General features: G+C 34.2%; 1 protein-coding gene across 1 annotated transcript; it reads right to left on the bottom strand.

Annotated features, from left to right (window-relative positions):
- Nucleotides 1-959: 959 nt before the first annotated feature.
- Nucleotides 960-7,549, bottom strand: cahz (carbonic anhydrase). Its single transcript, XM_084411301.1, has 7 exons — nucleotides 6,301-7,549; nucleotides 5,494-5,691; nucleotides 3,936-4,054; nucleotides 3,619-3,711; nucleotides 3,469-3,531; nucleotides 3,206-3,361; nucleotides 960-1,772 (listed from the first exon to the last, which is right to left on the bottom strand). Exons 1-7 carry the CDS (start codon nucleotides 6,332-6,334, stop codon nucleotides 1,653-1,655), a joined length of 783 nt encoding a protein of 260 aa, XP_084267427.1. The 5' UTR covers nucleotides 6,335-7,549; the 3' UTR covers nucleotides 960-1,652.
- Nucleotides 7,550-15,468: the final 7,919 nt, after the last annotated feature.

Raw genomic sequence — 15,468 nt, 5'->3', positions numbered from 1 at the left:
GAAATGAGAATGAAGAAGAGGTTAATTCTATTTCTGTATTTTAAGCAAAGCAAGTTTGGGTTAAAAAGAAAAACTTTGGTGGTCTGCAGTAAGGCTTCTTTGTTCAGCGTCTTCTCTGAATCTGTTACTAGAATATTGGGCTTTTGTTGTATGTTGATTTATAAGTATGTTATTGTTCATTGTTATTTTTTTTTTATGTTTGTTCATACTTGAATGCTAATACTGTGAAATGTATTAGTATAATTACCACAATATTTTTTTAATGTTTTTATATTTTTTAAAGTCCCTTTTTCTCACCAATAATGTAAAATTACTACTTCTATTATATTTTCAAATGTAATTTAATCCTCTGATCACAAAGCCTTTCCTCTAGTCAGAAATCCCTCAGAAATCATTCGTATGCTGATTTGGTGCTCAAGAAACATTTCCTATTATTCTAAATATTGAAAACAGTTGTGCTGCTTAATATATTTTGTGAAGACTGTAAAAAAAGAACTGTTTCCTTTGATGAATAGAAAGTTCAAAAGAACGTAATTTTTTTTCAAGGCTTTTGTAGCATTATAAATGTCTTTACTGTCACTTTTTGATCAAGTTAATGCATTCTGAATACAAGTATTTATTTCAAAATGATCTTTAAGTATGTAGAGTACATTTTTAACATTTAAAGTTAAATTAATACATTTGTGTATAAATTAACAATAATATATAATGAAACATTAATAACATTGAACAATAGTATATTAATTAATAAGTAACATTAAACTATTTAAATGCTGTAAAAAATGTATCCATTGTTAAAATATGATACCTAATTTGATTAACTAATGTCAGTTGAGTTTGATCTTATTGTATTATATTGTGTTATCAAATCCTCAGTTCTGCATTAAAGCTGATTTCAACATCAGTTTGTATTACTAACATAATTCATTATGCAATGGACAAAAAACAATCACATGAAGTGTAGTTTAAAATATATTTATTTATTGCTGATAAAATTTCTAATACAATTTTTTGCAATACTGCTCAATTAACTTTTAATTCTAAGAAATGTTTATTATACTACCTACTGCAGAACATCATGTTACATCATTCTTAGAAACAATCTTTAAAAGCAAATCCCTTGGAATTCCTCATAGTAAATCACTTTAACAACAACAAATTGCATTCAGTGAGTGCTTTTCTGTAGGTAGTTCAGTTTCATCGCATCTGGTCATTCACACATTAAACTGAAATATTCACACATTGCCATAAACCCGAACAGAACCATAATGTCTTTCCTATTGAATAACATGGAGTATAGAGCAATGCCGGCAAAGCTAGAAAAAGCGCAAAGTGAAGCAAGCAAAACTTAACTGGGATTTAAATTTTTCCCATTTGTCCAGCTTAACATCGGCAGGGAAATGCAGGTAACTAACCACTGTCTAAGCACTTTAAATATTATTCCTCATGATAAGTCATAATAACAAACAGACAGTTTAAGAAGATTAGATCCAGCTTTCTTGTTATCAACACTGCAATGTAAGCAAGGGCCTGGATTGAGAACAAATACTGTGATGTATCAGTAGCAATTTCACTGGGAATGTTTTTGTGAACCAGTCAAAAGCACCATGATCAGAAGGCAAGTGGGAGGGTTGTGGCTTCGATGCTGCAATTTACTTGAAGGACGCACGGACTTTACGTCCCTTGAGAGGTTGAGGGGGTCTGAAGTTGTCAACCATGCTGCAAGGTGACTCTCCTTCCGGTGTGAACAGCAGGCTACGGAATTTAGCCATCTAAAGAACAGAGAGAGAGAGAGAGAGAGAGAGAACCGAGAGAGAGAGAGAGAACCGAGAGAGAGAGAGAGAGAGAGAGAGAGAGAGAGAGAGAGGGAGAGAGAGAGATATTGTTTTCCCTTGGATTTTGGTGTTTAGTGTGTTGTTGGCAGTCTTGCAGAGCCTTATTACACCCTATATTTACTATATTTAGCTCCATGCTCATTCACTCATTCAGAGCACTTGTGCAGCCGTTAGTCTATTCTGACTAACCACCGGAGACTAAAATAACCACTGCAGGCTAAAAGCACTGCCTACACCAGGGACAGTAATGAATAGGGCCATTTTTTTTATTTTTTTTAAACATTGTCACTGTCGATATGGTCCTGCTGCTGATGCAGAATTTTCAAGACAAGCTTTAAAACTTCTTTAAAAATGTCACCTTAAGGAAGAACAAGTATACACTAATGTTTGGGGTTGGTAAGATTGTTTTATATTTTTGAAAGAAGTCTTATGCTCACCGAGGCGACATTTATTTTATAAAAAAATAATATTGTGAAATATTATTACAATTCAAAATAATTGTTTTCTAATTTCTATTTGAATACATTTAAAAATGCAATATTCCTGTGATGGCAAAGCTGACTTTTTTGCATCATTACTCCAGTCTTCAATGTCACATGATCCTTCAGAAATTATATTCTGATTTGGTACTGAGGTGAATACAAAAAATCTTACTGACCCCAAACATTTGAATTGTAGTGTATATTGAATTGAATTGAATTGAATTGAATTGTAGTATATAAAAGTCTTCTTTTTTTTTCAGCACAGTGTCCAGAATTTGTGTTTTGGTGTATGTAGAATACTTTAAAGTCTATGTAAGTCTTTTTAAATTATACTAAATTATGCTAAACTGAGTAATATTCATTTGGCGTGATATTCATTTATGTGATATAAAAAGCTTCAGACAGTAACAGGTCAAAATAAAGTCTTTAGACTGCAATGAAGTCCTAATTCCTCTCCAGTACTGAATGTAAGGGTGTAGGCTTCTATCTTAAAGGCACAAGCCTAACTTAAATGTGATATTGGCTGTCAGGCAAGCAATATATTTAAGATAAAGTAATCTTGTAGAAGCAGGAACCTATATGGAGCACCGACCCTCCCAGTTTTAAAGTAGGAGTGAAGTTAAAAGTTGAGACCCTATTTGTGCTATCATACTATGTAAGCAGACAGTATTTGTTTAGGTATTTATTAACTTTTTTTCAACTCAACCAAGTAGCAAAACTTTATTAAACATGTTCCCCTTTCAAATTTACAAAACTTGTGTGGACAAAATGATTTTATGATGACTCAAAATATCATAAGGTACTAAAGATAAGGACTAGAAGTAGATGTCCCTGTCTGTAATCGTAAGTATACAAATAAGAGTGTGAAAGCATAGATGCATAAAGTACCTGAGCAGCACTAACACTGATTGGATCTTTCAGAACAATCCATGTGACACTCTCCAGCAAAGGGGGTGTGGTCAGAGACCCTTCATAAGTCCAGAAATCCAGACATGTGGGCAGCAAGGTTTTAGGGTCAAAGTTGGCAAATGTAGTCTGTCTGCCCTGGAGAAGAAACAGACATATTGTAAAAGAATAAAAAGATCCAAGCGCAAGTAAGAGGAGTAAATATACTAATTCATAAACCTAAAAATGACTGCTACTGTTGATACCTTTGATTTGATGTCATCCAGAGCATCTAGAACTTTCTGAAGTCTTGGATTGGCAGCACCAATCTGGTAAACAGAACCACACAATATATCCATCATTTTATATCATTTAATCACTGCAATGCTTCAAATGATTTTGGCTCAAATTCTGACCTTGAGAAAAACTCCAACCACAGCAAGGCCATCAGGCTTACTGGCAGCTTCTCCAAAGTTTGGGTACTTGGTGTTCCAGTGAACGAGATGAAGCTTTGGAAAGGAGGAGACGTGTTATGAAACATCGAAAAAATTACCGAATTAGCTTAAAATCTTGGCTTATTTAAAAGAGGGGATTTACAAATTCATGAGAGAACATAAAGAATATTCACGAGCAGTGAGCTATAATTAGTTTTAAGAGAGACCTTCAAGAGGAATGAGGGTTGCTTTGGTTGTGATGTATGGTACTGGGAGCAGGAGTATGAAAGCCTCATTACCTCACAGGGGAACTTGGTTCCAGCAATAGTGTGCTCTGAGCCCTTGTCATCACTGCTTCCCCAATGGAAATGGAACTGTCTCAACCTGTAAACCCCTGTCACGGGGCCTCCAGCCAGAGCTACATAAAACAATTATTCCAATCATTCAGTTGTTTCTTTAACAGCACTATAGAAATCATTAGTCCGATTTTTTTTTTGAAAAACTGTATTTCAGATTCAATCTTTTAAGCATTAAATGTAAGATGCACATAGAAATGTTAACAGATATCAATAAGCAAATCTTATTTACACGTTACGGCCGATAACAAATAATAAATGTCCGATTTTTTTATTTTATTTTTTATTTTGGCGATCAGTGAATTTAGGCATTACAGCATTATAATGTACATTATGAAAATTGGATATTCATTTTGAGATCCATTATTAGCATTCAGAAATATTGGCCGATAATAAAAAAAAATATTCTATTTAATATAAAATAATAATAAATAAAAACAAATAAGGAATTTAAATCAGATCATATCGTATATTATGCATCCTTAATGTCTGTGACATGTAATCCTTTACTTCCTACTTGGTAGACTGACAGATTGCCTGTTGGGCAATGTTAATGTGAGTGGACTACTTTATTTGGGGTGTTCAATATTCAAACATTTTTAAAAAGAGATGCTCTAACAACAAAACCAAAAATCACAAATTCATGCAGTTCAATATTCACCACCTAATATACCAGCACCAAAGTGTGTTTGTATGCAAATGTGTCTGCAGCACTCTTTAAAACATTTTTTTCCAAGCATATGTGTGCTTTGAGTCCCCTCTTGAAATGGTCATTAAAATTCAGCACATGTTGCTCTCATTGAGCGACCATGGCATATGTGGCTCTATTCTTTCATTCTCTCATAATAGAATGCATTAGCACTAAGTCCCTGATTTCCACTAGCAGAGGAAGGGACACATCCACACATCCACATTTGCTGCTCATATAGCAGTTTTACATCATTTGAAGATTTCATGGTCAGGTAGATAAATTGGAGTAAACTGAAAGGAATTTCAATGAGGCAAAGCTCTAGTGTACAAGGAAACAATAATAGAAATTCACGAGTCCATAAGGTAACGCAATCCTTACTGTCCGAAATGGAGAGGACTTGAGCACTGAATGGATAGAAATAGGGAAGGAGAAGGCGTGGAAGAGGACTTTCACAGTAGCTGAATATTGAGATGTTTATATAGTATTGCATAAATGATCCAGCTCCTTTCATTTCAGTATTTGATATGCAAAGAAAGTCTTGCAGTAATTTTTTTTTTTTTTTTTTTTTGCAGATTTGTTACACTTGTTATGGGTTCAAGGACAAAAGATGAATATTTTAAGAAGGACATGCTCACAAAGTGTAGCCAAAATATTGCCCTGACAAAATCCCCAGAATGTTGATAAATATGAAAGTGTGACTATGCCAAGGTAAAATGCAAATAAATAAACAAAATGAATACATTCTCAGCTGTATCTTAATAATTGTTTTAAGAAGTTGAAAATAAGCACAAAAAGCAGTAATAGACTAACTTGAGCAGTTGTCGTCATCAGTGAAATCCACTTGGAATGAATGGCCATTGTTGAGGATGCCCTTAGCGGTGGCGGGGTCATACTTCAATTTGAGACCCTTCAGAGAATGGTCATGTTGTGCTTGGGTGGGTACGATATCAATGGGAGACTGCCTGGGTCCATTTGCAATTGGAAAGCCTTCTGCCCAGTGATCTGGCCCTAAAATGACAGAGCGAGAGAAAAAGATGAAAAGCCGGCATATTAAGATAAAAAGGTAGTGCCTATGCACAGCAAAAATGTGTTTACATTCCTTGCAAGATTCAAGGTCTGTAAATGTACACTGTAAGAAGTGATACGTGCAGCTGTTACATTGAGGAGCCTTTTCTAGCTGATTTGACATTAAGAAATTATTTTTGTCTGTGTAACCTAAATTAGGTTGTTTTAGATTGTATCGAGGTTGTTTCAGTCACATTACTGTCTTTTTTCTTTCTTTTTTGAAGCTAATTCATTTAGATTTAAGGTTATCAGAAAAAGAAAAGAAAAATTACATGCCACAATTCATCTCATTTTGCTTATTTATAGTGTGTGGTGTCATCTGTGATTTTCTGTGTTTAATAATAATTTAAAAATGTACTCATAGAGATACCTAATGAATCATAAAACGTCAAGATAATTATTCTTTGGTCACTTTTTAAAGCTGTTTAGATGTCGCACCAGTGTGGAAAAAAAAATAATAATAAAAATGAATATAATTTAGCAACAATGACATCAATTTAATCCTGATTAATTACTAAAGGCTAATAAATTAATTTGGTATCCTGATCTTACCGTCATTTGGTCCATAACCCCAGGCGTGAGACATGATTACTTGTGTTCCACTCTTCTACTTGTAAGCCCCGAATTCTAAAGACCAGCAACTGTTCCTCCAAACTATGTCAGCCTTTATATAGAGTTCCTCTGTTGGTACTGGCAGTGTTCGAACTATACCGTGTCTTTTGGGGGAGCCCACTTTTGTTTTGGGTTTTTTTTCAACGGGGGGGGGGGGGGTATTGGTTATGCGCGTGCCATACGAGGATGGGAAGTTCGAATCATTTTACTGACTCTCTTGTTTGATCTCGTCCCTCAAAATGAAAGAATCTTTTCTCGAGCCATTTCGTTCATCTAAGGGGCTTTAAATGTTATACTTTTAACAGGCAAATCCCCCGAACACATCCACCTACGCAATCTTGATTATATTCTGAATTAAGAAATCATTATAATGCAGTCAAAAATAATTTACAAGGAACATAAATAATTATTTTACCTTCAGAGTCTTTCGTTCATCTGTCACGTGACAGACGCAATGAATGGATTGTTCACGTCAGATATATAACAGCTACAAGTCACAAGTGTATGCACTACTTGCTTTATGCAAGCACTATATAGGATAAATCACTATACAGGATTTACCCTATTACACTTTATCGACCCGATAGGTCAAACAGCAAACATCCACCAACAAATAGTCTATAAATAGGCTGTCTTTGAGTTCACATGAACAACGGTTAAATTATTCGTCGGGCTACAGAAGAATATCATAATTCCTCCGGTCAATTAGGCCTAAGACATCGAGAGTCATGCAGACCTATAACAACCCAGCCACAACACATTTTGGGAATAATATGCCTTACCTTAACACAGAATGGATTTCAAGGACTTTGCGCGCAGATCAATGGCCTCGTTTATATTTTTTTCGACGAATCTGTGAGTTAACATGAGTGGAATTTGCACCGCAGCGCCACCACACCTAGATGCTCATGACAAGAATAGCATGCATAGTTATCTTTATTGAAGTGAATTACCGGTAGGTTTAAATCACCACCCTGCATGAATGAATGATATTTTTGCTATTTTACACATAATAATCCTTGATGATCACATTACACAAAACTGAAATTGCACGTCAAAATAACACATTGTCTATATTTTTTGAGACCCCCCAAAATTTCACAAATCACGTTTTCAGGGGAGCCCATGTCTTATTAAGGGGAGCCGAGCTCCCCCTAGCTCCCCCGTAGTTCGCACCCTGGGTACTGGTACCTATATCAACCCAGGGGGCTTGGCCACATGGTCTCCGGGTAGCACAGGAGGAGTCAGTCAGAAGACTCTTGAACAAATCAAAAGATCGCACCTCCCGTCCCTTTAATTCGCACTTTGAGCATCGATTGCAAATGGGTCTCTGGGATGCTCGATCGCAAGGAAACAAACGGGATGCGGACATTCCACGCGACTGGTCCCCTCTGTTTTCCTGGCGTTTAAGTTGCTTTTGCTCTTCGATGCCTCGAATAGCAAACCTCTTCATTTGTCACTTTCTTTGACGATTCAGAAACACATCCGTTATCCGGGCAGCTATACATGTTATCTTGACCTTCTTCGTCCTTATGCGATGCTGTATGTAGTTACGCAGGCTGTAGCAGGATGAACAAGTGGAGGTGCGCCGATGAACTCTGGATCTCAGTAGCTTAATGACTGATTCTGTAGCCGATGTGACTGTTTAAAACGTGATTCACAAGAAAACCGAAGCAGCCGTTTAATCACCTACATCGTTTGGTACCCGTTCAGTGAAGGTCCCGGCGCTCATTTAAAGGGACCACTGCGCACACAACGATTAGTGGGATGATGATAGACAATTATAGGCTACTGAAGCTCTAAGGTCTAAATATATGCTCGTTGCTTAAAATGTGTGTACACATTACCTACATTATTTTCAAGGAGTATATTATTAAGTAGCCTTGTCTTACTTAACACTTTTTGATTAGAAAAAACGTAGGCTAGCCTATAAATTATATTGTGTTAGGCTACTGTAGGCTACCTGTAGCCTACCAATAGGCTACATATTATACTTTTTTATGTCATTTATGTGTGTTCAATGGGCCTATGTTAAATAACGTGTAGCAATTTGTAATTGTGAAACGGATGAGCGTTCGTTTGACCTCTTTGCATTATTCAGTTGCTGTCATCTGGTGGCTGAAGTGGAAAATAGCAATCGAAGGCTCCGTCTGAGATCATTTTATATACTGACTTTATTTATCAAAATGTGTTTACTTTATTTTAATTCTGTACATGATTAAACGATTTTGGACTGTTTTAGGACAAGGGTATTTTTCACAAATGTCAGGTCGAGGCAAGTTGTCACTGATTTTAATGTTACAAAGTTATGTATTTTATTACCAAATGTGTATGGCCAAAACAATGGTTCGGTGTATTTGTACACTATCTTTACTAATGTTTAACTGTTCATATTTAGCTAAAATATATATATATATAGCCTATATATATATATTTAAGGGAAGATTACTGTTGCACCACATAATCATGTGACAAAATTCATTGCTATTTGGGGCATGTTGTAACACGATTAGGCATAGGGATAGCCTATTTTAAGAGCTTTGTTTTTGACGTTGTCAAGACTTTAAAAGAATATTCCAACACAAACCTGTAATTATAAATGTTCACTAGAGTAAAAGTGTAAAAAACTAGCCCTGATCTCCCCATACTTAGGATGCCTTATGTGCAACTGATCATTTAAACCACTAGGTGTCAGAGCAGAATAATTTTTCTTAGACTATAACCAGGCTATAACAACACACAGACTGTTCCACTCGTGTTTAATGTAACTGCTCAATTTATGAGGTGTATATTCTCAATATAAAACTCAAAACTCTGATACATCCGTTCATAATTAGACTAATGATTGGGAGAGTTCTGATAAATCAAGAACTAAAATCAGTGTGTTTCAAAAATATAAATAAATAATGGTGTATAGGGTTAGAATTGTTGCATTATTCTAAATAAATTAAGATCCACTAATAAATGTAAGAGTTTCACAAAAACTAATAAAATTCACAAATAAATAAAATGAGTTTTGCAAATAAAATTTGCACATTTACAAATGTGTTTTGTCACAAACTCAACTCTGCCTAGCATTCGTGAATCGCTTCCGTGCAAATTTTGTAGCACACATTTGTGGGTTTTGAAGTCAAGATTATTATTTTTATTTTTTTTTGCAAGTAACAACAATTAACATTCATACCATAAACATAAATCCTACTGACATTTGAAATTAACAATGAGTAGAACAATTGACTTTGTACGAGGGACATAGAGTAGGCTATGTACATTTAAACATAATAGGCCTACATCAAATTATTAAATAAATAGAAAACAAAATAACTAAAAAGAAAGGGAACGAAATAAATTTGCATTACTTTCGTTTTGACTCAAGCAGGGGGATAGAAAGATCTCATTTAAACATGGTATTTCTGTTCACAGGTGACTTTATAATCTTACATGCAGGGTCAAGATGTGCAGACAAATCCACAAATAAGTGGACTAACCTATAGCTCAATCATCTGTATTGGCTCAAACAGGAAATATAGCTTAAAGTGTCCCTATTATGCTAGGCTACTTTAAAGTTTCCTAATTTTGTTTTGGAGGTCTCCTATACAACAGGTTTACAAGAAGACAACACACCACACATTAACAGATTTTCAACCAGAGTCCCGACTGAACACGGGAAATCTCGCAAAATCTCTCGAGACTTCAGAATAAATACGGCTGACAATAGGCAGGAATAAATTGCTGATAGTGTTTGGAATGCTTTTGGCAGAACGTTGCCACAAATCGACAAGCTGATCCTCCATCTCTGATGTCCATATCCATTTCACTCTGTGCTGTGTGGATACTATTGCATGACTGCGGTTGTTGCTTCAGTCTTCTGTCAGCTCGCTTTCTGATAGGGTATCGTTTTGTTCCACCTGACAAACAACTGAGTATGTGCGGTTGTCCTCAGGGTCCCCCCTGTTGGACATGTTGAATATTTACGATTCGCGATCGGGGCGGCTCCGACGTTCTTCCGAGCAGGTTTGGTCACTCTTAAAGGAGTAGTTCACTTTAAAATGAAAATATCCCCATGATTTACTCACCCTCAAGCCATCCTAGGTGTATATGACTTTCTTCTTTCAGACGAATACAATCGGAGTTATATTAATAAACCTCTGATGCTCCCGAGCTTATGGGCAGTGAATTGCAGCCATCAGATTGAAGCTCAAAAAAGTGCATCCATCCATCATAAAAGAACTCCTCATGGCTCCAGGGGGTTAATAAAGGCCTTCTGAAGCAAAGCGATGTTCTTGACGCTAGAAGTAAATTGTATTTATTTGTGAATTTTTTTTATTTTTTTTTATGTGAAACTCTTTTAATTTATTTGTGGATCTTACTCTATTTATTTGGAATAATGCAATAATTCTAACCCTATAATGATGGAACTCAGATTTTTTTGTTTTATTATTCATACAGTGAAACCTATGACTATACACATAACACATTATAGACTTTTATAATTCAATGTTAGGCTGCATAGATCAGGTCAGCCGGAACCGGCTGAATGAATAAGTACTAGTATCTATTTAATAGGTACTGGTATCTAATGAATAAGTACTAGTATCTAATAATAAGTACTAGTAACTAATGAATAAGTACTAGTATCTAATAAATAAGAACTAGTATCTAATGAATAAGTACTAGTATCTAATGAATAAGTACTAGTATCTATTTAATAAGTACTAGTATCTAATGAATAAGTACTAGTATCTAATGAATAAGTACTAGTATCTATTGAATAAGTACTAGTACCTAAAGAATAAGCACTAGTATCTAGATAATAGGCACTAGTACCTAAAGAATAAGCACTAGTAGCTAATGAATAAGGACTAGTACTTAATGGAATAGATACTAGTATCTAAAAAATAAGTACTAGTAACATGAAAATAGAGACTAGTCGGTTTAAATGATTAAATGTTAAAACGGCTTGCCATATACATACTAGTATCTAGTAATAGGTACTAGTATCTAAAAAATAAGTACTAGTACCTAATGATTAACTACTAGTATCTAATAAATACATACTAGTCACAATTGGAATATATACTAGTCAGAACTGAATAGTTGATATCTGAATGACAGATCCCCATAGAAGTCAATGGCAAAAAAAAATATTTGTTACTAGTAACAAAAGAATAATTACTAGTTACTATTGGAATAAGTACTAGTATCTAATGAATAAGTACTAGTATCTATTTAATAGGTACTAGTATCTAATGAATAAGTACTAGTATCTAATAATAAGTACTAGTAACTAATGAATAAGTACTAGTATCTAATAAATAAGAACTAGTATCTAATGAATAAGTACTAGTACCTAATAAATAAGAACTAGTCACTATTGGAATAAGTACTAGTATCTAATAAATAAGAACTAGTAACTAATGAATAAGTACTAGTATCTAATAAATAAGAACTAGTATCTAATGAATAAGTACTAGTACCTAATAAATAAGAACTAGTTACTATTGGAATAAGTACTAGTATCTAATGAATAAGTACTAGTATCTATTTAATAGGTACTAGTATCTAATGAATAAGTACTAGTATCTAATAATAAGTACTAGTAACTAATGAATAAGTACTAATAAATAAGAACTAGTATCTAATGAATAAGTACTAGTACCTAATAAATAAGAACTAGTCACTATTGGAATAAGTACTAGTATCTAATAAATAAGAACTAGTATCTAATGAATAAGTACTAGTACCTAATAAATAAGAACTAGTTACTATTGGAATAAGTACTAGTATCTAATGAATAAGTACTAGTATCTATTTAATAGGTACTAGTATCTAATGAATAAGTACTAGTATCTAATAATAAGTACTAGTAACTAATGAATAAGTACTAATAAATAAGAACTAGTATCTAATGAATAAGTACTAGTACCTAATAAATAAGAACTAGTCACTATTGGAATAAGTACTAGTATCTAATAAATAAGAACTAGTATCTAATGAATAAGTACTAGTACCTAATAAATAAGAACTAGTTACTATTGGAATAAGTACTAGTATCTAATGAATAAGTACTAGTATCTATTTAATAGGTACTAGTATCTAATGAATAAGTACTAGTATCTAATAATAAGTACTAGTAACTAATGAATAAGTACTAATAAATAAGAACTAGTATCTAATGAATAAGTACTAGTACCTAATAAATAAGAACTAGTCACTATTGGAATAAGTACTAGTATCTAATAAATAAGAACTAGTATCTAATGAATAAGTACTAGTACCTAATAAATAAGAACTAGTTACTATTGGAATAAGTACTAGTATCTAATGAATAAGTACTAGTATCTATTTAATAGGTACTAGTATCTAATGAATAAGTACTAGTATCTAATAATAAGTACTAGTAACTAATGAATAAGTACTAGTATCTAATAAATAAGAACTAGTATCTAATGAATAAGTACTAGTACCTAATAAATAAGAACTAGTCACTATTGGAATAAGTATTAGTATCTAATAAATAAGAACTAGTCACTATTGGAATAAGTATTAGTATCTAATAAATAAGAACTAGTCACTATTGGAATAAGTACTAGTATCTAATAAATAAGAACTAGTATCTAATGAATAAGTACTAGTATCTTTAAAAAAGTACTAGTACCTAAACAATAAGCACTAGTATCTGAAGAATAGGCACTAGTACCTAAAGAATAAGCACTAGTATCTAATGAATAAGTACTAGTACTTAATGGAATAGATACTAGTATCTAAAAAATAAGTACTAGTAGCATGAAAATAGAGACTAGTCGGTTTAAATGATTAAATGTTAAAACGGCTTGCCATAATGTGCATGCCATCGGTGTTCTCACTGGTTCGCGTTTTTGAAGTTTGCGCAGAAAGAACTTAAGATTTTTCTGTTAAAACAGTGTTGTGTTAGCGGCCCCTAAGTTAATAACTAATGATCGTTGTGACGGAAGTGAATCAGTCAAACTAACTTTAGCTGGACAATAACTTTATTCTAGAGCTGCTATAAAGCCAAAACACTTACTTTAATTTCCTAATATCAATGTAAAGCCGCTTTGGAACAATCTACATTGTTAAAAGCGCTATATAAATGAAGATGACTTGACTTGACTTGAAACAATTCATGTGTTTTTAAGAGTGGGTATACTATAGATTTACGTAAATTATAAAATGGAGCAACAATAACTGTTTTTTTAAACAAATAAATCATAATAATGTGTGATGCATAATATTATATTCTCAGTCTATAGGATCAAATGATTGTGATGGTTGATCATTCTTTCTTTAAGTGGCCCTCATGAATGAAGGCCTTGTCATTTGTAACAAAAATATTAAAAGTTAGTGGACATTATAGATTAAATCATTACTAGCATGTTAAAGAGTATGTGATATGCGGCGGAGTTTTACCTTCCATGCGAAAAAGGAGAAAGCTCATCAAGCCGCTTGAATGCTACAATATAAATCAGCAATGAAAAGGAAGAAAATAAGCTCCTTTCATGTCATGGATGTAAATTTGCCTCCGCAGGATCAAATGCATGCTGAGTCTAACTAAGAAAAAGAATGGCAGCAGCAAAAGAAGCTTATGAAACCTCTCATTTGGTTCTATTCACTTCCTTGATTGGATGCAAGTGACATGGGCTCTGTGAAAGGGCCAGATCATTTTGACCTTCTACAGACAGGCTGTGCAGCAGGGTTCCCCCCCACCCCCATTTCACAGGCAGAGATTAACCCATCTCAGATACTTTAAGAGGGAACAATGTGATCTAATTGGACAGCTCCTTATAATGAATGCTATTTTGATGCCAAGTATGACATGTCTTGTAGCGATTTTGTATCTTTAGGAAGATAATGTTGGTCTTATTTTTAGTTCATTTCAAACTTTCTTTACTGAATTAATGCTAGGCTATAACTGAATCATCCACATTTCATTCTTTAGGAATATGTTGTTTTGCATTCTGCAAAAGAAAATGTTAATTCAAACTTTAAAACATCTGGGGTCGGTTGCAGAAACTTAGCCCCTATGTTAAGACTTTGGTTGTTTCTCAAATGGAAAGCTGCATCCTACTGAGACTGTGTCCTTCCTAGTTCAGTCCTTCTGAGGCTTGTAGGCTAGTGTCGTCCTTAGCATTAAACACTAGAATGAGATGGTCTAAGAGCGCATGACTACGTCACATATGTTCCCACCCCCGCGGTCACGGCACGAAAATACTATTAAAGCTTAATTTGGGAAAAATACTTTGTATTACAAATCTTTATATTAACTGTCTTTTTATTAATGCACTACAGTGAATGACAGCCGTCTGCAGTCTCCCAGTGGCTTACATTATTGTCAGTTTAGTGTTAGTGATTAATTTACAGCAAAACAAAAGATAACATCTATGCTTTCATGTCCGAAAACATTATTTTTCTCTTACTTTTCATAATAAACTAAGACAAGCTCAATACCGACTCATTTTCCCTCTGTTTATTTTCATGAATTGGAATGTGTGCAAAGGACTGTGGGTGATTTAAGGCCGCGGAGGATACATCCGATGCATCCTTCAAAACAGACCGAATGAAGGACGCGAAACGAAGGCTGCCTTTCCAAGGATCCTTCAAATTGAGATTCTGCGATTTTCAGCGACGTTTGATAATGTGGCAGCCGAGATATGCAGCCTTCTGTTTAAGAAACACCCTGTGGACCAACTAGCAGTTAACCAAGGGGTAATCAGTCTCACTTTTCCTATTCAAATTAGACCGATCTACCTTTTTATGTAACTGACTTTAAAAAGTTAGGATGACTTTTTTTTTTATCTAGCCTATTTAGATGACTAACTTTTAAGACTAGTCAAAGCAGTTTATGCAACTAGTCTGCATGTAGTATAATTGATGGCAATAATACATCTATTTTGAGATACAAAAAAAGATAAACGCTAAAATTATCATCTTGCTTCTTGGAATTAAAGAAAGGCGCCGTGACAACGTAATACAATGATGGTTTGTGATGGAGCGTATCTGGCTGGCAAAATCTAAAACCTGGCATGGATCACCAATTGACAAAAGTACCAGAACAAAGCAAGAGTGTATGTTGATGGGTTTATGAGCCAA

This window comes from Rutilus rutilus (genome assembly GCF_951802725.1).
Source record: "Rutilus rutilus genome assembly, chromosome: 6".
In the NCBI taxonomy this organism is placed as follows: domain Eukaryota; kingdom Metazoa; phylum Chordata; class Actinopteri; order Cypriniformes; family Leuciscidae; genus Rutilus; species Rutilus rutilus.
This window is presented reverse-complemented; position numbering and strand designations above follow the sequence as displayed.

Bases quoted from the DNA above. Each gene is read 5' to 3' on its own strand.
- cahz (XM_084411301.1), bottom strand. From the start codon at position 6,334: ATGTCTCACGCCTGGGGTTATGGACCAAATGACG. The intron at 4,055-5,493 runs GTTAGTCTATTA...TGTTTTATGTAG, and splicing joins TGATGACGACAACTGCTCAA to CTCTGGCTGGAGGCCCCGTG. The intron at 3,712-3,935 runs GTAATGAGGCTT...TCCTTTCCAAAG, and splicing joins GAACCAAGTTCCCCTGTGAG to CTTCATCTCGTTCACTGGAA.